This window comes from Gopherus flavomarginatus, chromosome 17 (assembly GCF_025201925.1).
Source record: "Gopherus flavomarginatus isolate rGopFla2 chromosome 17, rGopFla2.mat.asm, whole genome shotgun sequence".
In the NCBI taxonomy this organism is placed as follows: domain Eukaryota; kingdom Metazoa; phylum Chordata; order Testudines; family Testudinidae; genus Gopherus; species Gopherus flavomarginatus.
Window position 1 is genome coordinate 1287739 of NC_066633.1, and position 25678 is coordinate 1313416.

The 25678-nt window shown below is 44.7% G+C and overlaps 1 protein-coding gene across 6 annotated transcripts in view; it reads right to left on the minus strand.

The window, feature by feature from the left end:
* Positions 1-25678, minus strand: part of MVB12B (multivesicular body subunit 12B) — a 100758-nt gene that overhangs the window by 50272 nt on the left and 24808 nt on the right. For all 6 annotated transcript variants that reach the window (XM_050926742.1, XM_050926740.1, XM_050926738.1 and 3 more), the window contains 4 exons: positions 23340-23436; positions 19818-19947; positions 19378-19500; positions 3579-3676 (listed from right to left, as the gene is read on the minus strand). In XM_050926742.1, coding sequence (XP_050782699.1) covers positions 3579-3676; positions 19378-19500; positions 19818-19947; positions 23340-23436 — 448 coding nt within the window. The remainder of the gene's footprint in view (positions 1-3578; positions 3677-19377; positions 19501-19817; positions 19948-23339; positions 23437-25678) is intronic.

The window sequence follows — 25678 nt, forward strand, 5'->3', positions numbered from 1 at the left end:
AACTGAAAAGGAACAGGGAGTCTGGCTCACATGTGTGCAGGTCGGGAATGCTACAAGTTAGCAACTGGTGAGGACTCAGACTTCCAATGAAAGGTGTTGGACCTTCTCAAACACTGCAGCATACTGCTCTGCTCCTCAATAGCACTGGGATCCAGGGAGAGCCTGGCACACAGCAGCTACCAGCATGTGGAAACAGCTCGAAGCAGGAGGCAGCATTTGCAGAACCCCAATAAGCAGCTGGGGACACAGTATTTATTTCTAATCCAACGCTGACTGGCCCAATAAAACATCCAGGCTCCATAAGCTCCCTCCCAGGCCAGCCTTGATTTTCAGTCCATTTTGATTCCCACTCAACAGATCTAGCCATTCTCCTTTGAAAGACTTTGTGACATGCTGCAGATCTTGCTCTCGCTCCTTGCAGTTTAAGAGCTCGTGCCTAAGGAGAGACCGCAGTAGATACTGGCAATGAAGCAATCAGTATCCTACCTGTGCAAATCTAGACCTTAGCAGAGGAATTAGGTGTGTACATTTGTAAGTTTCCTGTTACCATAGTCCTGTAGCAAGACACTAATGCTGTAATGTAGATAAAACCGACTGACTGCAAATTACATAGACAGAACAGGAAATTTCTGAATGGCTACCACTGTGTCCTGATGCTAAACGTACCTTTATAATGTAAAGCACACGGAGGGAATTGTCACAGACGGCACCTAATCAAGGCTGCTGAAAAGGCAGCAATGGTCAGAAGGCAAACAAAGATTCCTGCCAATGCACAGGATGTTTCACATTACTAGACCTTTTCTATGGAAATGTTTCACAGCTGCAGTAGCCATTACAACAGATGTAAGCACTGCAGCTTGTATTACAATATGCCTGGAGGAGGACTGGCAGTCTGAAAAAAAAAAGTTACATACTTTGATTGAAACTTGTGCAAACATTGAGGCCTATTGCTTTGCCTGGTTTTATAGGCTTGTTTTGCACTTTGCCTGTAAACATCTGGTGAAATATTCAGGGTCTGAATAAAATAGGTCATCTTTCCAAGCTCGATCTGCTGCCGGAAGCAGCAGTCTCCAGGAATTCCTACTACCCAAGGGGGCTCTCCAGCAGCTTTCAGGCAGAAATATTGCTTCTCTGCCTGCGTGCGCCTGTTGGGCTCATGAGGGGTCAGCAAGTGAGAACTCATGACCTTCCTTTCCTCCCCCTAGAACTGTGTGATATGAGCACAAGAACATGCTTTCCCTACATAGCCAAATCTATCAGGGCAGAAGAGTAATGAGAAAAACCAGTCCTGACACGAATTATGCCATTGTTATATTCCACATAGTCAGGAATCTGAAGCTGCAATTTTAGCAAGCGATTACCTTTTAAATAACCATTTGATTATGGTACAGGAATTAATGCCATGTTCCTATGTTAGAAGTGTCACTCATCATTAACAGAAAGATCCTGCGGATGGCACAGGTTTGCCACTTTTTCCTCCCTTAGGATGTGAAAGGACTACCTACTCTATCTTACACCCACTGTCTTCATGGCTGGTTTTCCTGGGGTCTCAATCAGATCTGTAAATCCACCATAACCTAGTGAGGCAGCCAATTTCCTGGCCACATTTTGGCACAATAAATTTTGAAGCCAGATATTTTCCTCCTTTTGTGAAAGTGACACAATTAAGGGAATACTAAGGCTAATTAGCTTTTCACCAAGATTACCACAACAGTTTTAAAGGCCTGAAATTAGTCTAGGAAAAGCACTTTGAGAAAACAATTTAAGTCTGATATTATTCTGAACTGTAGCTGTTAGTGCAGGATATGATTTTATGACACACACACATACACACACACACCCCTGTATGTAGACAGCTAACATAAAGAATGCCATCTTGGCACATAATACATAACATTATTCAGTAGTTTGTAGGACCACTCCATTTATTGTTGCTGTGGACTGCAAATGACTTCCAGACTACACTGCTCTTGGCTGCGCAGTGACTGGCTCTGTGAGATTTTATATTTATAAAAACTCCCCTCACAACCTCCTAGCAGCAGCCACGCAATTCCAGCCTGGTATCTGAGAGTCAAGCTGGGTTGCCAGGGAACGATGTGAAGGGCAAAAGTATAACTGGGCTCAAAAACCAATTAGATAATTTCATGGAGGATAGGCCCATCAATGGCTATTAGCCAAGATGGTCAGAGATGCAACCCCATGCGCTAGGTGTCTCTAAACCTCCAACTGCCAGAAGCTGGGACTGGATGACAGGGGCTGGATCACTCGCTGATTGCCTGTTCTGTTCGTTCCCTCTGAAGCATCTGGCACTGTCCACTGTCAGAAGACAGGATGCTGGGCTGGATGGACCAATGGTCTGACCCAGTATGGCCATTTTTGTGGGGGGGTTTGGCTTAAACATCACCACAGAAATAAAGAATCTGTAGACAAAAGTTCTCCTGAAATGGGTTTGCATAGGTGTCAGCACAGGCCGAGCTTTAAGCCTAGTACTGAGATGGGTTGTGTGCAGGAACCAAGATATGCTGTGCTCGCTGGTTATTTTCATTTATACACATGCACGGTCTCGTTCCTGCTTATGGTACTTACACATGTATTTTAATTGTTCTTTCATTAACATGCACACTAAAGCTAGTGTGAGGAAAAAAATCAGGAAAAATATTCATTGACTTTTTTTCCACATTGAAATTTGGAGACTTTTGACTAGCTCTAGTATCTGTAGGCCTGCCCCAGATGGCAAATGGTGCCATTTTCTGACTAGAGACTCAACATTACATACAGGAATAGTGCCTGGGATTCTGGTGTGCCTCTCTCCTCCAATATCCAAGAAATCTGGGGAAAGATCATGAAAGGCCCCAATGCTCCTGAAGAGAGTGAGATTAAGGCCACTCTGGAGTTTGCAGATAATGGAGGGAAATAGAGTATGCAAAAACAAAAAAAAAGGCTAGAGAAGTTCTAAAAGCAACAAAACCCTTAAAACCAAACAATGTCTAGTTTTGATTTATCCCAGAGGTGCTGAGAAAATTCTATGCCATGACCGCACACGACACACTGAGTCTGCAGGAGTTCAGTTATTTTTACTACGTATGTGGTGGGTTTGTTTGTTTTTTGGGTGAGGGTGGGAAGAAACAGGAGCACTGTCTATGCAGAAACTGGGCTTATCACACAGAGAGAAGTGTCCTGTAAATATGGAAAGAAGAGATTGGTTTTATGAGGTAAATAAGAGGAGGTACGGTAAGGATCAGGGCAAAGGGGAGAGGAAGAAAGATAACCAGAGGTGTTAGACTGACAAAAACTACCTAGAAATCCCACTCCTGGCACCCATACTCCCACCTGGCTCCATTGTTTCCAGTGAACAATGACACTCACTGTTAGTAACAGTTGTGCCTGAACATTCTCTGGAACTATTTTGCATCCCACATGTTTCTGATGCTTGAGTGACAGAAATCTTGGAAGTCCAGTGCACTGATCCCATACCTCTTTCTTTTTTATGCAGCCAGGACTGCTTTATTTGGTTAGACTTTCTGATTTAACTGACAGAGCAGAGTACAAAAGAGTCATTACTGCATGCGCTAGCTTACCTGATATGGCATATAAATTTGAGTGCTGGTGTTCAAAGTCGAGTCGGGAGTTGTTACTTTTGCCTCGAAAGCTCGCGGGAAGCGTCAGAGATATGTGCCTAGTGAAGAGAGGGGGAATGGAGATGATATTATTACAGAGCAGGAGAAGGTGCTGCTATCACCCCATTCCTTAAACTGATGATGATTCCTGTGAGCTCAAGTGGTAAACAGCAACCGCAATGCTGCCTGCAAAAGGCAGAGTGGGCCCAAATCACAGGAAAGTGACAGAACTGGTGACTCAGTCATTATTACCCGACTTGTTCAGCAGCTTAAGTGAAATGTGTTGGCATCTCAGTCCAGCTCCCAGTGGGCGAGAAGCCCAGTGCTGGCACATTCATGAGCAGCTGCAGAAAAGAGAGCAAGGTATGACTCTGCTACGGAGACCCAGCCACCCATTCACCCCCAAGAGCAGCGTGGCATGGGGCAGCTGTCAGTTTTTCATGAGCATCACCTTGACTTTACAGAAGTGTCCCCATGACGCAGTACTAACAGTCTGCAGGCAGGCACTGAAGGACTTAAATGTGTTTCTTTCAAGCAGTCAGTGGATGTCTATTATAACTGTGGGTCTGGATTTATCTGTAAGGTAAAGCACTGCAACCTTGCTACATTCACAAACACAGTCCCTGGGCAGATGTTTTTTAAACTTGACGGCCCACTGCATCCTCCCCTCAGCAGCTCAGGCTTGATTGCTCCAAACAGAACCCAAATGTATGAGGTGGTTTCCTCCAGCCCCACACTCAGAGAGGGGCAGCCACATTTTCCACCTCACCCTTTCCATACTGCCCTTGAGAGACCAACGAAACCCTGCCCAGGAAAACGCTCCGCAGAGCTGCACATGGCCACCAACAGCACAGGCCATGGCTATAGGGGCAGCAACACCAGGCTCTTCCTCCTCCTCCTCCCCCCATTTTAAAAACTTTAGTTAAGCCTTAACTTCAGCACATGCTGTAAATAAAACACGCCTGCAGAAATGAAGTCGAGGCCATTTCAATAGCTCAGCATTTATGAACTATTAAAAGAAAACCGCACATGCTGTAGGGAATGGCGTAGAGAGTGGGCTAGAGAATGCAGGCAAGTTTCCCAGAATCCCCATCTGCCAAAGGCCATGAGCTGGAAGTACCAGTAGGTACCAGGGCCAGAAACGCAAGCTCTGTCTTGTGGTCATTTGCAAGCAGTTGATTTTCAAAATCTGGAGTCTGGGGGTGTAACTATTCACACCAGCTGTTTGGCAACAGGGAAAAAACCTAAACCTCAACCTGACAGCCACTAACTCACGAGGGTAAGTTTCTAGGTCCCATGCTCCTTATGGCTCCTCACACTCGCTGTTCAAGAAACCAGGCAGGGAATCATGGCCCCATGACATCTGCTTCATAATCCTGTGCTGGATCCTACTTACCATCCAGGCCTCCTCTATTAATGGCAAACTGACCAACTCTCCAATGTACTATCCTTGGGTGGAATATGGAAAGGTCATTTTCATAACTTCTCCTGCCACCTGATACGTCTAAGTGAATGCAGAGAGAAGATTTTATTTTGTCCCCTAAACCAGTCTTCGTACTTGATTCAATTAATGTGGTCACTAAACTAAACTAGAGAGACAGCTTCATCCAAAGCCCTTCAGTTACAGAATACATTTCATTAGGAGATGATATTTGCTAGCTATAGATTTATATGCTTTGATGGGAGATTCAAGCTTTTCCTTTTTAATTTAAATCTATATTTTCTACTGCTGATTCTAGGTCTGTGTGAATTTTTATTAAATGTTATCATTAATCTTCTGGACCCAGTTGCCACATGTAATGAAGATGCTTCTCTCTTCACAGCAAAGACTTAGTCTAGCATGAAGGAAAGAGGCAGCAGCTGTCCATTTCATACATTTAAAAGCTACACAAACAAGGGAAGATACTTTGCGGTGGCCATTTGCCAGAAAACAAGGTAGTGCTTTCCCCATCACAAATGCCATATTTAGAGGGGGAAAAGCATCATGTACTTTCCAGCAGAGAATGTCTGGCCTGTTTTCCAAGCCAAGGAATTTTATTTACTAAATATTTGTTGGAAAACAGCTACCTTTAAAAACAGGACACACTCCTACAAACCAGAGAAACAGCTTTAAAAACAATGATAATGGTTGCAAACCTCAGGTATAACATTGCTTTGAATTAGTGTGTACTTCCAAACCTATTTCCAAGTAAACATTAAAACAAATAACCAAAAAGGCCCTGTGAAAACATTTTCAAATTTAGCCAACAGTTTTCTATTGAAAACTCTGCCCAGGTGGGGCTTTTTGCCAGTACCAGCCCCAGCCCAGTTACACCACTTCTATGCGTTATGCACTTTTCCTTCCGTTTTTAATGAAACTGTCCAGGAATTTACTGATGAGTCATCCAGACAATTAACAGTGAGGAATGCCTGAATGTCTCTTGTGCACGTTGGGGTCCGTTCTCTTCTTCCACGTGCATAAACAGTAACCCCAAAGGGAGATTCACAGGGAGAAAATAAGTCAGACTTCCAAAGGGCACATCTCTGAGCAACACAACGTAAAGACTTCCTGTAGCCTGATGAAATCAGGAGTACAGAGCACATGGAAGTCACCAGAGATTAACAACGTCTGTTGACAGAAACGCTGGATCTTCTCCATGGGGAGAGTACTTTTCAGCAAACGACCTCAAAAGACAGAGCCAGCCCACACTCCAGAGGCAGGACACGCATATCTTAGCAACCAACTGGGCTAAAAACGATGGGTCTATCAGAGTAATTCATAGTGTACATTGTGTAAGCAAATTATAAGTTGTTGATACCATGACCTTCCATATACCCAAGAGCCTTCAAATAAGAATTTCATTCAATCCTTGGGTTGGGACATACCAAAATGAACAAAGTACCCGACTATCACCACAATTTCTTGGCAATTCACACCAAGCACCAGGTTTCATAAGGGCCATACGCTAAGATGGTATATATCTTCCACCAGCGTCATTAAAATGAACTGCTCTGACTCAAACAGACTCAGCTCACATACACTTGAGCGTGGTAGTAGAGAAGCACATATCCAGCTCTTGGCTCATATCTCAGCATCATCTCCAGTTTATTCTTAATCTTAAATACACCAAAGTTAAACTCTGAACCCACAATTTGAAACTTGCTTTTGGTGAGCATTCAAGCCCGTAACTTTCTTTTCACATGTCCATGTGTAGTGATGGCACCTCAAATGTTAGTGGGGTATTAATTTAATAATACTGAATCATGGGCACCAGCTAATAGGAGGAGGTTTTCAAATATAGACAAATGTTTTTGGATTCTCTCTCCCTTGTTCACTCAGCTCTATTGTGAGCATCCATTCTTTCTGATAGCCAAATGGGATTTCATCATTTAGAATAAAACTTGGTGCAGGGATTGGAGTATTTAAGGGCCTCTCCAAGGAGGAAATGGAGTTTCAAGACTACAGCACAGGAGATGGTGCCATTTCTAGTGCAAGATCAGAACTTTAAATTCTAATTAAAAAAAAATGTGACACGCGGGGTGTGGGGGAGGGAAACACAGTCTAATTTATTTTAAATTAATGCAAACATTTGGCCAGGATCAATATAACTCATACCTACTAACTTGATTGCATAATGAATTTTTCTTATGGGTTGTGAAAGCCAAATCATTTTGCATTGTAGAAGGAAAAAAAATAGGCTGCCATTGAAAAAAGCAAGAAAATCCCAATTACAAACTCCCCAAGTTCCTAAACACATATCATGAAAGCATGTGCAGCTCTGTAGCATATGGCAAATCAATTACTAGTTTAAATTTTAAAACAAAAACATGGCAAATGTGTTGCAGAAATAACCAAGAACAACGGTTCGGTTTAGATTACAGTGGCCACTAGAGTTTTGAATACAATTAATCATCATTCCAGGCAATGGGAAGCCATATTGACACTTATTCCTCATTTGAATATTTAATTAGGGTGAAGTTCTTCATCAAATTATCACAGAGCTGGGAGGAAAGCCTAGAAGATTTAAACAATTAGACTTTAACCCATCAGCAGCTGCTCACCTGTGAGCTGAAGAACTTGCACCCCATTCCCCGGAAGGAAGAGCATGTTCAGACAGCAAAACAGGAATTAGGTATAATCCTTTTATTAGAAATACAGGAGGAAAGCTCTGCGGGCACTTAACATACTGTGGCTCCTATTCAGAGACGCCAGACTGAGGGAGGTTTCTTGAACTCCATTCTTGTTAGTCCAGAGAGCTCGGACTTTTATTGAAATGTCGAGTTTCTTTCACACAGAGCCTGACTAAGGACATGAGCTCCCTTGCAGTGCACAACTGGGGTCTGTGTTGCTATGACTGTTACATGCCCTTCAGCAAAGGGAGTGGGGATACCATGGCCCAGCTCCTCAAAGGTTTTTAGGCTTCTAATTTTCTTTGATTTTTCCAAGGTCACTAACAAAGCCTGTGCTGGGCCAAGGAACTGAACCCTGGTCTCCCAAGTCATAGGGCAGCCCCTGATCCTTTCATCTTTCCTCTCAGTAGTTGTGCCTGGCAAAGGCGGGCTGGAGACGGGGCAGTGCAGTTCACCAGGCTGCTACTATCCAGTGCAGAGCCCTGGCTGCACTGCTGGGTGCGTCAGAGAGGGAGGCAGCAATGCTAGTGGTCAGCAGTGGTGCTGCCAGTTCTGCACTGTGTGGAGAACACAGCCACAGGCTTGTCAATGGAGCCAGCGCTGTGACTCACCCTCAGGGCAAGAATGCAGACTCAGCTGAACATTCACTGCTCTAGGACATGGGGAGGGACAGCCATTGTCAGCGCCAGCTGCTACTGTGAAGCAAGCTCTACACTGAAATGTCAAATCGCGTCTGCTCTTGGCTCACCCTTCCTGGCAGGGCTCATAAGAGACGTCTGCACTGCAGCTGGGCGGCGCAACTCCCAATGTGGGGAGACAAACTCGTGCTAGTTCTGCTCGAGCTAGCGCACTAACAGCAGCAGTGTGGATGTTGTGGCACAGGCAGCGGCTTGGGCTAGCCACCTGAGCTCACACCTAGGGGGTCAGGTGAGCTTGGACTTGTGTGGCTAGCCCATGCCACCGACCTTGCCACAACCTGGCATTGCTAGCACGCTAGCTCGAACGGAGCTAGGGAGAGTCTGTGCTGGGAGCAGACACACCCTAGGGCAGGGGTCGGAAACCTCTGAGAAGTGGCGTGCCATGTTTTCAGTAATTTAAGGTTTCGCATACCAGTAATAAAATTTACATTTACAGGGGCCCTGACAGAACCCCAGAACGCAACGGGCTGAGCAGGGCCGGCAGTTGTGACCCCAGCTGGCAGGGGCCGGTGGACAGAACCCCAGACCGGTAGCACGCTGAGCCGCTCAGCCCGCTGCCAGTCTGGGGTTCCGGCCACTGGCCAGCTGGGGTCCGGGCTGTCGGCCCTGCTCAGACTGCTGCCGGCCTAGGAGTCCGTTCACCCAGACAGGCAGCGGGCTAAGCAGGTCCGGCAGCAGTGTGCCAGTAAAAATCAGCTCGCGTGCTGCCTTTGGCACGTGCGCCATAGTCTGACGACCCCTGCCCTAGGGGGCTCAGCAGGGTACAAATCATGCTTAGCCAGCAGAACCAGTGTCCCAAGGGAAGGACCTGGGATTCCTGAGTTAGGGACCCTTCATTGCCCTTGTTCTGTCTCCCTCCTCCCTATGTGGGGAGAGAGATCTCAGAGGCTTTCAAACCTGCTCTTCGCACCAGAGCCTCAGGGCTCCTCAGGCTAAGGCAGCAGTGCATGGCGCGCAGTCAGGGCTGTGGACCTGTACAACCTACGGCCTCCCTGTCTCAGAAGCCAGCTCCTCTCTGGAATTCTGAAACTTTCCTTTGCATGTTACATTAATCCATATAAGAAAATCTCTTTTAATGAGGAGTGATATAGTTACTAACTCTCTAGAGCCACAATTAGAGCAAACTAATTGAACTTGTGTTTTGACACACTTTCCAAATTCACGGGTGCTGCATGACATATTCACAACAGTGTTGCCGCACAGCCATGGCGACAGCAAAATCATTAGGCTAATAACGCATATTTGCATTCTTATCATGCCAGCAGCATGCCATTAAATACTGTTTCAACCACTGCTCATTTACTCTGAAAGTTTCCACTGAAAGGTATTAACAGTAATTATTAGTACTTTAGTGGAAACTCTCATATTAAGGAACAGCAACTCACATTAACATACACGAATGCCAATTATGTTTCTTCAGCATTTCCACACGCACACACATCAAAAAAAGTCGCCCCCCCCCTCTATATTACTAAAGCGACAAGATGGACTTTGGAGACTGAGGAATGCCTACTCCATTGAGACTGGGAATCAGGCTTTCAAAACAATTCTCTTGAACGTTGGCACGTGAAACCAGATTGATTTAAGATGGGCACTAAGATGCACAGATTCTGGCAAAACATTTTCTCAAACAATTAAATATTGACAATTCCAGAACACTCCATGGTGGTATCAAACAACAACAGTTCAGTGCAGGTTTGATTTAACCACTCTCTACTTCAGCTGCTCTTTTACTCATTAAACTCTTGGAACAATTCAACACACAGCAGCAACAAAAATGGCATGTGATAGGCAAAGTCGCCAGAGACCATCAAGAGAGAAGTGTGTGTAATGCAGATATTATGGCCAGTTTTCAGGTGCGTATTTTAGAGGCACTCCCACAAACAGGCCAGGGGATACCCAACAGTTCCAAACAACAATTATTAATGACAGTCTGTATGAAGGTGATGAATTGCTTCTGAAGTTAGGGAGCAAATACTTATAAAAAGTAACAAAGGATTGTAAGGGGAAATGCCAGAGAGCAAAGGAAGCTTCAGAATTCAATCCAAAATATCACAATGGACACCAGAGTAAACAGTGGTGACTTTAGCTTCCAATCAGATCAGGTGCAACATGGTATAGAAGTCAGTCAAGATACAGAACACTGACTCACGCTAATTTAGTAAACTAAAACCATGTTGTATAACACTAACTAGAAGCAGTGCTGCACTTTGGGGTGCCATGTGCACGTCCATCATTTATCTGATATGCACATAAGAATTGTGATGAAAAATCTGTAGAGCCACATAGAAATACTGCCAAATAAACCTGCATCATCTTCCACATTCAATGACTGTTACCAAAAGTTCTCACCTCTTTCCCAGAGCAGTACACTGCCATTGTACACTAGGCTACAAAAACTAAAAATCCACCCACAAGATAGTAGTTTCAAGCCCAGCATTTAGACTGGGAAAGAGTGTGTCCTTAAAAATACGTGTGCATGCCACATGGCTAGAAGTCAAAGGAGTCCTTAAGCAAGTGCTTAAGTCTCAGGATACGTGTCTCAAGTTACAGTTTACAGAAAACACGAAAGCAGATTTCCATAATATCCAAAAATCACATCTACGATATTTATTCACAGCTCTTAACTTTTCTTGCATGTGAGCATTGCAATGCTACAACACCTACCTCACAGGCGAAAGCGCTGCAGTGAGAAACAAAGACTGGAAGGCTGAGAATTACCTAGGGAACGGCCTTCATTCCAGACAATCTATTCTAATCATAGAAACCCAAATATTGAAATACTTTCTACAACCTCACTGACCCTTTACCTAAAACAAGCAACATATGGGCCTGGTAAGTATTTCATCTCATTCCAAACTGCTAAAATATCCTATTTCTCAAAAAATCACTGAGCGTTGGGGGTACCATTCTCAGATTTAGAGCTGCCCCTTTGCATGAGAGAGCGGAGAAGGGAGTGAGTGATTCTTTCCACTGAATTGTAGATTTACCCACCACTCTCTCACAGCTGGGCAAGGGGGAGAGGCACAAGCCCACAGTGGTGGCACAATGCACCTTTATTCAGCATGACCTCACTTCTGCTCACACCCACATGCTGAGTACACGGGACACTAGAGTCAAGATTATTTTCCTCAAACTAAAATAATCACTTCTAAACAGGAGTAAATGGAACAAAAATAGAGAGTCATTACAGGGAGTGCCTGGTCTAGAGTACGAAAGCCCCAGTCCAAACTACAGGGCTCAATGCAGAGTGTAGCTCTTACCGCTTGCTCTGTATGGAGGATTTGTTTATGATCAGATACATTTAAACAAGCAGAATATAACAGCTGCCGAACAGGGAGAAGAAAAAACAAATCTCATCAACTCTCTGAGTTTAATTTACCCAACTTGAAAGTCTGAGCTGGAGCCCAGTCAAGTCTTGTAAGTTGAGGACTGCATGAAAGTGCTTAGAGCGCAGCCTGTAAATATGAAGGGTTATGAAGTTGTTGTGTTAGATGAACAGTCTGATGTCTCTGGAGGCTGCAATGGGAAGTGTGTGCAGCTTTCCACATCCTTCATCTCTAGAATTAGTAGTTTTCAACTCTACGGAAAATGAAACTGGGTTCGGGGGTGGGGGGCCGGAAGGAGCAAACCGCAGAAATACTCAAAAGATCAAATTATGCACTATAAGCTTCCATAGTGAAGATTTTAAATACTATCAAATCAGCCTTAAAATAACAAAGCCTAAATTCACAAGCCTCTCTCAGAACTAAACACTTTTGTGTGCAAAACACACCATGAGTCTGTTTGAAGAAGAGAACATGGTGCCTGATCCAAAGCCACTGAAGTCAACGCAAAGACGTTCACTGCTTCAATGGGCATTGTAGGATCAGGCCTCAGATCACTAGAAACAGCAGTCTCACTCCCACAAAGCCTTTTGAACAAATGCTCAACATTTATATGGCCATTTCCCCAAGAAATCACACACAGGCACCTCCAGAAAGAGCACTGCCAGGCCTTTAAATAGTAACTAATGAGAGTCTAAAACCAATAAACTCTAGAAATGTTCTGGAGAAAAGTAAAAATGGTGAAAGTGATTGATGGAAACAGCTACTCCCTGAACATACTCTCACATACTTCAGGGTGAAAGCACAATTAGATCCACAGTGGCAGAGATTATATTAACTAGCAGACACCACTGCAGTTTTAGAAACAAACTCCCAATTCCCCAAAAGGGCTTGTTTAACAACTAAGCACACAGCTCCTTTGCATGAATACCACAAGCTGTATTCAGTGATCCCAAACGACGCCACAGTGGCAGAACGCCTTTAGGAAGAGCGTTCTCTAAAGAAAAACAATACTGAGAAGACTGAAGCGTCTTCAGTCTGCATACTCCCTAATATTTCTCTCTCCACCCTGAAAACGAGCTGAGTAAATCAAACTTCTCTTAACTGTAGATAGTGTCTTTCTTTCTCAGCTGCTTTGGGGATTCTCGGGCTAGGAACTGTTCAGACAGTTTCAACATTTCTTCCTAATCACCGGCTACCACTAAAACACACTGGACTTTAACTCATTTTTTGCCATCTTCATGTGGCAGAGCCGGATACAAGTCATGCATGGTTAGTGCAAGTTTCATAACAAGCCTTTAACGGGAAACAATCCCTAAATGGCCATATGTCAACCTGCCTTCCCATCCTCTGCTCATGCAAACTGTTCTCAGCATATTTCTTATGCAACGGGGGGTATACTGATCACAGATGTATTTCTTTACAGTGCACTTCCTACTGTGCCACCGAGTGGGACTGTGGAAAATGCTTCCTCCTGGAAGTGTTCAGACTCTCGCGTTCTCATCTCTTCAACCCCGCAGGTCTTCGTCTTCCAACAAAACCCAACTCAGCACACCTGCTCTCTAACTCTTGGCCCCACCCTCAACTTGACATGTTTTTAGAATAAGTTGGTTAATAAAAGACTGGGTATATTCCCCCTATTGTCACAATAAATGTGATTTGAACCTTTAGCTCAAAGAATACATGAGCTGATGTTTGATAAGCCAGATAAGCTCAGAAAATGGGTTTGAAGTGCATGAAAGAGAATCGGATATTGTTACCTCTAAATAATGTGTGTTGATACTTTTTTAAAAAGAAAGATTAGGAACAGTTCAAGTCTTTCCTCTTCCATTCAATTCACCTTCACGCGGGAGAGACTGGCTCAGTATCACACTGAGTTTAGTTCTCCAATTCGCCACATCCACTGGTAGCACATTATTGACTCCCATCCCTGTACATTATAATTTCCCTACAGAAAGCCAAATGTTAATCACCTTTCAAGCTACAAGCCACAGTTCAAACGCCATCAATAAAACAAAACAATTAAAAATCAACAGACCCCTCTGCCAGAAACCCTTGTCACAAACTCAGTTATGCGCAGGGGAATATGAACAAAACATGAACTTTTGGTATGAGGAAGCAACTCAACTATTCAAAATAAAATCGGTAGCATGGAAGGAAAATTCACACATGCTGCTCCTATTCCAAGAATTTACATTAAATACTTGCCACTCTCTTACCAAAACCAGACAGAGCTCTCCTGGTAGAACATCCACACCAGCTCTGTATTTCATTACAACGTGAAGCATTCAGTGGCACAGGCTGTGTCTGTATTCCAAGCAAAGAGGAAAAGGCATGTAGGCTGGAGGAGGCTGCAAACCCACTGCTAGGAAGTTACAACGTTCATTTCATCGGCATTGCTACAGGTCTCTGATTAATTAGCTGTAACAATAGCTTGTGTTCTGGCATTCCAGCCCACTCACCCCCTACAACACCACCAGGGTTTTCCCAGTGAACTTGCATACTCACCGTTCACTGGTGAGAGCGGCCCCATGGACTGAAGTCCTTTATTGGCAGAACAGGAACTGCAGGTTAACAGCAGCGCATGCTCCCCCCGTTGCCCTTCCACTGTGCTGCACACCCCATCCCAAGATGAAAATTCAGCCTTCACAACCCAGTTGATCCGTGGCCTCTCAGCTGAAGCTGCCTACATAGGGGACCTCTGCTGGTGGTTTCTGTAATCCGTCCACCAGGGACCAGACTGAGGCTCCCTGCTAACAAACTTCTGCCACGGAGTGACTGGGCTAAATTTGCATCAGGGACCTAGAAGCGAAAGGCTTCATGTCTCCACACCAGTCCCTCGCTCGCTTTTAATTCAAGCAGAGACGAAACAAGTGTTTCGGATACTGCACCCCAAACTGCCAAGGAGGTGGAGCGGGCAAGCTCTGAAGGTGGACGGAGGGGTCAGAGCCTTTTTGGCCTGAATGCTCTGTGAGCCAGGCTGTGGTGAAGCATGATCTGAATACATGATGATTGCAGCACAATTCTCCTTTCCCCTAGTAAGCCATTAGCCTTTCAGATGACAGCCCTGCAATCGGAATGACTGAACAATTCTCAGGGTCAGCGCAGATCTATGTTCTCAAAACCTGACAGCAACATGCAAAAGTTGTGACTGAATCGCGGTCTCGCTGAGAGTAAGATTAAACGCGTGTGACACATCTTCTGCAATCAAAGTGTTCCATTTCCCAAAGTATCTGCCACAGATTGATAACATCCACGCAAAAAGTTAAGGGCAATTATGTCTGTCATTGTAAAACACACTTCAGCAGCACTGAGTGACATCTTGCTGGAAGCTGACAAATTGTTAGAAGATTGTTTGAATGAGTGTGGTGGAGGCTCTTCCAGCAGCACCTTGGGAAGGAACTCGGAAGGCACTTGCTAATCAAGAAATCACACAAACGCAGAGAACAGCCGATATGCAGGCCTCAGCAAGCGAGATGGCTTTCGGGGAGCTCTGCCTGTGCTGGCAGGAAGTCAGAGCTCCCCCCAGAAAAGCTGAGGTTAGATTTATGGAGAGCACAAATGCCAGGTAGAAAGCTGAACTCATACACAATTGCTAGGCAGAACTGCAGGCTGGGGCAAACTTGTAATGAAGTTTTCGCTAGTGCTTATTCCCTAAACACCAAACATGTGACCCTGACACTCTCTGGCACACGTAGGCTGTGGTCCCCATGCTGGTCACACACAGCAACTAAGCTGATGTCCTCAAAAGGCAAGGCTGAAATATTTATTATTAGCACCTGCTTTTGGGAAACCCCCTCCCCCAAAGGCCCTAAGGTGAAGCAATCACTGTGCTGTGTTTAGCACCAACTTATACAAGAGACATTACTCACACCGACCCTCTCAACAAAGCTGCATTAATTACTGACTGCCCAGCAGTGCCCAGCAAACACACCTAGGAAAGCAGTGTAAAGCTTCATGTCCAACATTCCTGCTACAGGCAGCTCAAGTCACCGGAATGGATCTTTAAACACTCGCCTCTTGGATGAGAAATGGCAGGTGTATTTCTCCACGCTGCCCACAGCACAAAATATAGGGAGAAAAATCCTAGGGTGACTTGACACCGCGTCATCCTACAATGCACAATGGCAGCTCATCAGGTCGCACTCCACAGCGCAACGTCTCAGCCTCGGTCCAGGAGACCAGAAGCCCAGACGCTTGTAATGGGGAATACGAAGGACAAGAGAGAGCCAAAGCAACATGAACATCCCCGCAACAGGAAACAAGCAATCCTTCCCCCTCCATACTGGCAGGAGGAATTGTGTTCAGCCCTTTGCCTCTTTCCGCTCCGCAGTTCTGAACGGATGCTCCATTGAAATCAATGGTGTATTACCCCATAGTCGGAAGACGGGTGTATCCTGGACATAGCAAGCATGCTAGCAAACAGGGATGTCCTTAAAGAAGAGCACATAGGTTTGTTTCCACTGCAGGCATCACTTTCTGAGAAACCCAGGATGCTGCCAGCCAGGCATTAAATACAAGCGCATGAGAAGACAGAGATTTCTGAACCGTCTTTCATGAGACTGAAACTAATGTACTTTGGTACAGATTTCTTCTCTCTCTCTCTCTCTCAAAAGGGCAGGCACAAGCATAGTGTGAAGCCCACACACCCGAGCCACTGGCCAACTCTACCTAAGGACATTCAAAGGCAGACGATTTAGCAAAAGCTTTTGTTCATTAGATATCGGTACAGAACTTGCAACTGAGTTCCATGTTCCCAACAAAAGAGCAAACCCTAGTGCAAACCTCTCCTACTTTAACAGGAGGGGACAGGGAAGTTCCGATGCTGGGACTAAGCAGAATCCAGAGTGCGAATGGCCTGAACAGAACCTCAGATGGACGAAGCAGCAATGCTGACACACAGTAAGGTGCTGAGTTGAGTCTCTTGCAGAGCAGCGAAGCATGTGTGATGGAACTCTGACATGCCAGCATCATGAGAATCAATAATTAATGTGTCTGCTGAACCTGCCCAGCACAGAAATGAAAACCGATGTATTAAGAAGCTCTGCAGTAACACACTGGGGTGTTCTGTTGTCTATCTGTACGTACTACAGTGTTAGCACGCATTCCGAAGCACTGAGGATACACTGCATATTGTCCTGATTTCAAAGGTATTTTATAAAAACAAGTCAGAAACTGAAGAGAACCCCTTCAAATATCTGACCAACCTAACAGCTAAATAGCACTAGTTGTGTAATGTGCTGCTCAGTGATTCTGTCTTGGCATCCGCGGTCATTCAGAACAGACTTTTGCAGCTACTGTTGGAATATATCCACATGGAATAAAATGGCAAACTGGCTGCAAGTGTGTTCTCTTATCTCTATGGTCATGCTAAAATAAAAAGTTACTTGTGACTACAATCTTCCATGGACATTAAGCTTGAATAAATTACTACCCTGTTGATAAAGTGTTAAAACAGCTTTTCAAGTAACATATGTTTCCTCTAATAAGAAATGTTTGCAAGGAGCATCTTTCTATACATTTCTATTTCTAAAAAATATATTGGATAATAAATAATCAATGTAAAAAAACCCAGACATGAATAGATGCCTTGAATGATTGGGCTGTTTTTATTCTGGTGTAAAAGTTACCTGTAAATCATACATGGTGCATGAGGGTAGAGCCAGCTACAGACAGGTGGTTTTTACTAGGAGGCATTAATGTAACATTCAATTATTCCACTGCATACTGGCTGTTTTAACTCAGCCAAATTAGAATACATTTTATATTGACTATTTTGACATTTGTTTTATTTGGCGAGTAAAACAAAACTGATCCAATTTCCTTGCAGCCATTGTAAACCATAAACTGTACAACAAGAGGTTATAAAATATATAAGCCTTGTAAACACTTCTTTTCAGACTGTCGCTGATGCTCTGAGCTCCAATTCTGGCCCCGTTCCCAACAGCTCTGGAGCCATTCTGCAGCCCTCCCTGCTCAGTCATAAAATGACCCTTCCACACTTCGTGATTAAGGACAGCCACTGACATTCTCTTGCTAAGATAATTTTTCTCTTTACCATGCAGCAAGGACCCCTCTCAGACAGCACAAGAGATGAGATCTAGCACAACTTTCAGTGAAGTGACTTGTCAAAAATAAACCACAGAAGATGGTTGAGAAGTCACCACAATACACTAGGTTATAAGCACACATAAGGGCATGGGAGCATGCCCCTACCCAGATACCGGCCTTCATCAGGATAAAGTTACCACATAGCCCCGTTAAAAGCCTTTTTGAAGCAATTTTAAGACTGCCGCTCTTTAAAATGCACAGAAAAGCAAAATAACCAAGGATATGGGTAGCATCTTCTAGCCAGACAATACACTGAACTTTGGACAATTTACAGTCTCCATGGAATTCCCATCTGCCAATCTCCTTAGAAATATAAATCCCAAGCATTTCCTTTCATTCGCTAGATGTATTTGGAGTACACTGAATGTGCTAACAAAACACTGACACTCCAAAATATGTAAAAACGCACCGAGAACAAGTTTTCCAATTGGGGTTGCCCGGGCTACGAGTTCATAGCAACTCTCTCACCATTGCATGCAATGCTGCATTTTCATCTCAAATGCCAATAATATAAATCGTTCAATTCATTCTCTGCGTGCGGGGTTGTTTAAAAACACCCCCACCACTGGGCTTTGTGCAGGAAAATGTGGTAAATAATTGTAAGTGATAATTATACTCCTGTTCCTCTGACATATAAAATACACATACACACTTGACACACATACACACACACACACACACACTGCAAGAGCAAAGCCGTGACGTTCGCAGCGGCTCTACGGCCCTGCTGTTGCAGTTCCTTGTGTGATGGTGGGTGGCTGGGTCTGCGCACAAAGAATGGCGGCAGCAGCGGGGCCTAAAGTCACAGGTTTGGACACGACAAAGAAAAGCAACCTCAGGCTTCAGTTCTGGGGATTAGGAAAAAATTGTTCCCCACTCTTATATAACAAGCCTGCACAATCCACCAAGGGCATGAATGCTCCCCCATCTCCTTGTCCCACTTTCCCGGGGGGGGGGGGGGGGGGGGGGAGGGGTGGATGGTGAAGATAGCAGTCTAGATAGACCACTGGCCTGCCCCAGGAAGGAGAATCCTAGGCACTCACGTAAGACCAAAGATGCTTTATATTCAGTTAAAAACAAAGATATGGGGCAACTGTGAGAAGCTCTATGATACTGTTGTTGTTTGCTGGGTGCTGACAGTGTGCTCTTTGGTATACAGGACACAAAAGACAGGCAGTTTCATGCTTGGAATTGTTTACACTCTGACCCAGGCCGGCAGGCTAAACAGGACCACTGGGGAGCCCTCAGTGAATGCATTTTTGTTGTTGTTCTGTTAACTTTGCTACCTTCTCATCCCCATTCCATCCATGTGCCATCTATGCACGACATCGGCACAGCTTTCTGGGGACTAGCATATATTCCCCCATCATATCAGGGTGGACCAAGTGATAATTTATACTGGGACAGTGCCCACTGGTCACAGTCCCACTGGCTTGAGTGTTCAGCTAAAATACGCAGCATGGCATGCCCAACAGGAGAGAACCACAGAAAACACTGACGAGTGGCAGAACCTACCTTGGAAGGTTAGGAGCTGGTGTTGAAGCTGGTACTTGGGAAGAAGGTGTCCCGGGTTGCGAGGAGTCATGGTTTCGTGGAACCCTACCCATTCGGTACCAAATACCCATATTGTTAAGTTCCCTTTGTACATAACAGAGAAATAATTAATGCTATTAGCAAATGCAGCATGCACACATGATATCAATCAGCAGCAAGTTTCACCAAGAAACATCTTGTGTAATAAGAACCAGGCTAATTACCACAGAAGATCAAGTAATTCTCACACCAAGCAGAATAATACTTTGCACTTATATAGCACTTTCCCTTCAGTGATCTCACAGCTTTTTCACAAACATTAACACTTGCAAACTCCCACTTAATTCCTGTAGGAAATTACAGTGCATGGGTTTGGTACATGCTGAGGTATGGGAACATCCTCTGGATGAAGGGCTGCTTACCCTATGAATGTGTACTGTGGAGGGGCCTGCTTAGATCTGCCCAGGATTCGAATATCACAAATAGCAGCCTCCGTAGAATCTCGAGGGATGAATTTGATGCAGAGCCTCTTCTTTCTGAAAGCTATTTCTTCTGTGAAAGGAAACCAGGATTAGAGGCTGGTTTTTATGCATGACCAGGGTATAAAAGTTATTTATTGCATCTTCAGCTCTTATGCAGATAGTTATGGCAGGAATATGAGGTGGGCAGCAAATAAGTGTGCAAAGCCATGCACTTGACTGAATTTTCTAACATTAGTCCTTTTGTGTGGCATGCAAGATTTGTTATTTACCAGTACTTCTCTCCACACTATCATCTACAGAGAAGATTAGGTACTACATACCACAAAGAATTACAGCCTCTGTAATAGAATTTGTCAGGCTGTTGTTTCCACGTCCTGTATCTCTGATATCATTTACTTCACTTCTCTCATGGTAGCATTCACCACAGCAGCCTGGAGAGCAATCACCGTGTTTGGTAACACATGTGAAAGTCACCAGTTTCATTGGTCAACCCAGGATCAAGATTTTTTCACATGGCCATTTGTGCATGGCAGCATATTAAATTCTAGTAAGTGCCCCCTTCAGCTAGGCTCAAATTGGGAGCATTCAGCAAAATGCTGCCATCTGGTGAGACTAGGGAGGTGGAGATGGAAGAGAGACTGGACCCCAGAGGGTGATACAGAAGAGGTGCATGAACTCAGATTCAGATCTCCTCAGGAACACCTCACCCAAATGCATCTGAGACCCTGTCTATGCTGGGCTCTTTGCACTAGTGTAGTTCTTGTAATGGTGCAACCTCCCAGTGTAGATATGCTGCAATCGTACAATTTACCCCATGAAGTTACCAAGGTAAATTGTCCTGGCATAAACCCCATTTTGCATTCATGCAGTGTATCTGTAATGGAAATTTGCCTAGTGTGGCTACACCAGTGTATATTTCCCTAGTCTAGCCAAGCTCTAAGGTCTAATTGTACCAGAAGCTTCAGTCTTAAAGAATTGAGTTTATGGAAATGCATGCTCACTCTCCCAGCTGTGGTTCATATTGCTACCATATGCTGGCCCTACTAATCTCTGGAGGTCCCTGTACATTTCTCTGCCCTTGCTGTTGTTTATAACTCCTTCCACTTTAGTAAAATCTCTGAATCTCATTAACCGCTTTAGCCCTATTCTAGCTTAGCAAAATATTTAATAAAACAGGATTTCACAGGCCTGCTGCACTCCTAGCCAAACCCATCTCAAGCCACTTCCTTCCTAGTGTTTGGCCATTGGAAGAACCAAACTAACCTGCGTCCCAGAGCTGTACAGACAATACAGACTGTGACCCTAGAGGGTATAAGGCACACCATTCAGTACACCACAGCCAGCATCAGCTTAGCCTGATTTAGGTGGCCACAGCTCCCAGTCAGGTCAGGTGGATTTGTGGGTCCTCAGCTATTCTGAAGATCAGGCCACTTTCAGTTAGGTGTCTAAAGGTGGATTTTAGAAGCCCGCCTTTTGACTCCCACATTTCTGCACTTTGCTGAGATGGCCAGGGGGCAGTACATTTAGTGCGTTGTGTTATTAGTCCAGAAACTACAAATGGAAACACATAGCCACAAATTTTACTTTGAACAAAATGAGAGGCCCTTGTTACTTTACTTACAGAATATCACAACGCTTGTTTTACTGGCTTATCTGCCAGGCTCTTTCACACTTTGCTAAATTCCTCCATCTGTGGCAAACTCAGCGAGGGAACTAGAACTGCTAATTACATGTGCTCATGGAGGCAGGGAAAATGCACCATTTTATTTATACAAACAGCGCATGGAGGGCAGCAGAATACACTGTAAATGAATCACGCAGTCCTCTCCCCAACAGCCACAGGTTACGTGACTGTGATTTAATTTAAAGTTATTCTCCATCCACAACCCCGTGGTGTTTCCTTGATAAGCGATTGGCTCTACTCTTCCTCCACATGTGCTCCGGGGCAGTGACACTGGGAAGTCAGTCATGGGTTACAGAATCTTTTCCTTCTTGGTCACTCATACAAATCAACCCCAGGCTGGCAGTGACTGACCAACCATCCCCATGCACTGCAGATCCAGGTGAATTATTATCTGTGAAGAAGATTCAGTGAGCCTCTCCCTTTCAGTTTACAAACTGGTCTGCATTTCATTACTGGCAAAAAGGACCTGCGAGTATGTGCACTAGCAGAGTGACTGCAGCCCCTTCCCACAAGCCACAGCCACTGGCCTGAGAGTGGTTTGCAGAGCAGGTGCACAGACCTCTTCTGTAGCATGCAGTGGGTGCAGCAGTCGGGCTTAACTGGTGCAGAGGGCTTGGGGCTGAGTGGAGTTTTCTCCCCCAGATTAGATATTTATCTGGAAAGCTGCTTTTCCCTTGCAGGAATGAAGGGGAGGATTTTCTGGGCATTCTCCTTCCAATTCATCTTGGCAATGATGAGAGAGGCTCATGTGCACCCCAGCTCCCCAGTGCATGGGCACCAATTTGCTCATATCTGAGGGCTATAAAGTCATACGTGTACAAGCAACACACACAGAGCTCAATACCACACTTACCAGCAGAAAAAGGTTAACTGCTCCCAGAGAACCCTCCCCTTCAAAGCACTAGGGGGAATGAGGGCTGATAAGAGAGGTGGGCCAGTGTCCCACTAGCCATTTTGATACCTAGTGTTATCCCTAGTGTATCTAGGAGATCTAATACCTTAGGTGTAGTTAATGAAAGCGAGTGAGATAAGGACTATTACACAGCTGCATGCCCCAGGACACATGCCGGGGAATAATTCAAGGAGCCCTTTTTAAGTGACTAATCCAGCTTTTGATATTTAAGTTTGACTCATCACAAAAGGTTCCTTTACAACACTACTCAGAAGAGACTCATCTTTTCCCAGAAGCTGAGCTTGTTTAACATAACCAAAAGAGAGGTTCTGCCAGGTCTTTAAAAGCAGCTCTATCTTGCCAGAGTGCCCGTGGGTCATCTGACTCGATCGCATTGACCTGCCAGGGAAGTCTGCAGTAGGTTCTGGTGCTCTGCCCCAAGTGAAATCATCTATTCCAGCTTCACTGGGGTCACCAGTGGAGACGTGGAGCAGGGAGGCTGGGAGCCTGCTGAGCACCCAGCTCATGACCAACATTACCACACTGTCTTTGGCAGACACAAGATGCCTTTTGGGCCTCACCTGCCCATGCAAAGGGAAGGAGCAAGATCCACCTCTGCTGAAAGGTGCAACGCTCCTGTGGGCAGTCATGGTAGCTCCACTGAAAAGCCTACAGTGCATTTCTGCACAGTACAGCATGGGCCCAGGCTCAGTCTCACACAGGAACAAAACGCCATTTATTCCTAGTCTGGGATCATCCAGAAACACGCGCACGCAACAATGCTGCCTGCTCTTCCCCTCAGCCGCTGCTGGAGCTGTGCATGAGGTGTGCGTGAGCATGAAGCTTGCTGCTCGCAAAACCCAGCATTGTGAAAAAACACACTTACGTGTATCGACTGTCTCCTGGATGGGGATGAAGCCCACAGGAAGCGTGTCCTTGATATCAATTAGTTTCATGTCGACCAGGACGTTGCCTAAATGGCTCTTTAGAGAGAGGAGAAAAACAGGTGAGTGTGACTCTTAATAATTCAGGTTCTTCTTCTCTTGCTGATTTGACTTGAAGCTCCCTGTTAAGCAGAGTATTTTAGCAGAGAGGGCGACTGAAGAATGAAGAGCAGGTACCAGGCTAACAACTCAGACCTAAGGCTACGGTTTTGTCAGAGAGGTGATAGAAATCGTGAATTTGAATCTCGGAAATGGCTGTCAAACCACATGTGATTAGGCCCCCAAACTGAGTAATGGTGCCACCTAGCTCACGGGGTCACAGCACCATTCAGGTTTGGCCTGTTCACCAGTCTCTGTCGACAGAGGTGAGGCTGGGCCAAAGCTGAGTGGTGCTGTAACTCCACGTCACAGCGCCTAGAGTGGGGAGCTGGGCTCAGCCCTGCAGGACAGGAGCCGCCCACTGCATGGTGAGTGGGCTTGCTCTCCAACCCCACCCTCCCTTTCTGTGACTTAGCAACTTTTTCCCAACCTCTGTCATGAAATTTACGAAAAAATGTCTGCACCAAAATTGTAGCTTTACTCCTGATTGCCTACTTACAGCATGTACACAGCCCACAAATGGTCATCAGCTAAGAGATTACAGGCATCTTTGTTTAAACAGGGTCTTCTGTCACACCCATCACTGTAATCCCTTAGCACCTTGGAAACAGAGACCACGCTAGTCTCCTGGAAAGTCCCTGGTCCCTACCCAGTGAGCTAAAGGAGAAACACCATCATCTAGTGAACTGTAAGCCTACAAGCCCGATGCATGGTCCAGCTGTGAAAGCCACATGATGTTTATATGGTCACAGTGGTGGGAAATGCTAAGGAAAGACTCTAATGTAGACACAGCCAAAGTTATTACATGCTTCTGCTAATTAATATTGAATACATATGGTGCTAGCTCCAAAAGCTCATGCCATTTGGAATGATAAATTTCATTTGGAATCCATATGAATTCTGAACCAGTGCCTTGTCCTATTAATCAAGTTTGAAGAACTAAAAAAACAATTTAGTATGACAGCCTCCACAATTGTTTAGAGACTTCATTTCCTTTGCAGTTCCCTTTAAAGCCAATATTCTGCCAATATTCTGGATTCACACGTGGAAGAAAAACAAACCCTCTTTCGTTGTCACGTGGCTTTTATGAATAGAAATGCAAAAAGCAATTAAAATGTCATTCTAAGCTATGAGACCCCGCCAGTGTATTTTATCATTACTTCCTGCAAACTGCCAGGCACAATTTTTATCTGGGCAAGCAAAATATTTCAGAAAAACCACTGCTGTCTGATTACTGTGCGTCTATGAATTGGGGGGTTTTGAAATAAAGCAGGTTGATTAGGGGCTTTGTACCTTCTGAACAGTGTTTTTTTTTTAACTTTACAGTTCCATAGCAATACCATGCAATCTAAACACTACACAGTGGTGATGCTGAAAGTGAGCAGTGCTGATTTTCTAAAATCTGAATGTGTCAGTTAACATTTTGTCTAGGCACAGTGACTGGTAGATAAAACGGTCTTTGCTAATGCATCTTTCATGTTGTATTATTCCTACTGTCTGTCTGTTTTACACTAACATTTAACGTCAGTTAAACTGATGATTCCTCTGCCACATCAATACCAGATAGGCAGAAGGAAAAAAACACACTAAGTTTATTAACTATTGAAATGGCTGGAGTCAGTGCTGATCCAATGGAGTGTATTTATCAGAGTGCAGCAAACAATTTACTCAGGTAAAAGTGTTAAAGAACCCACTGTCCTCAACACTTAAACACCAACACATGGAAAATGTCAACATGTTGGGAAATTAGAAATCCTCTCAAAGATTCTTTATACAGTTGAGAATGATGCTCCCAATAAATGACATCACAAATTAGCCCTACAGTGAAACTCAGAGACTTAACCAGGTTCGTTCTGTTAACTAAACCCGGGACAAGGTGGGTGAGGTAATATCTTCTATCAGATCAACTTGCGTTGGTGAGAGAGGCAAGCTTTTGAGCTCAAACATTTGTTTCTCTCCTCAACAGAAGTTGGTCCAACAAAAGATATTACCTCACTCACCTTGTGCCTCTAATATCCTGAGACCAACATGGCTACAACACTGTACCCAATTAAACCAGTGTCATTCGTGTCAAAATAACATGGCTATGGTTACACTAGACAGCTTACAGCGAGGCCGGGGGCTGGGGGTTGGTGGATCCTCTGGTTTTCAAGTCAAGATCCATGATCAGCCGCCTATTATT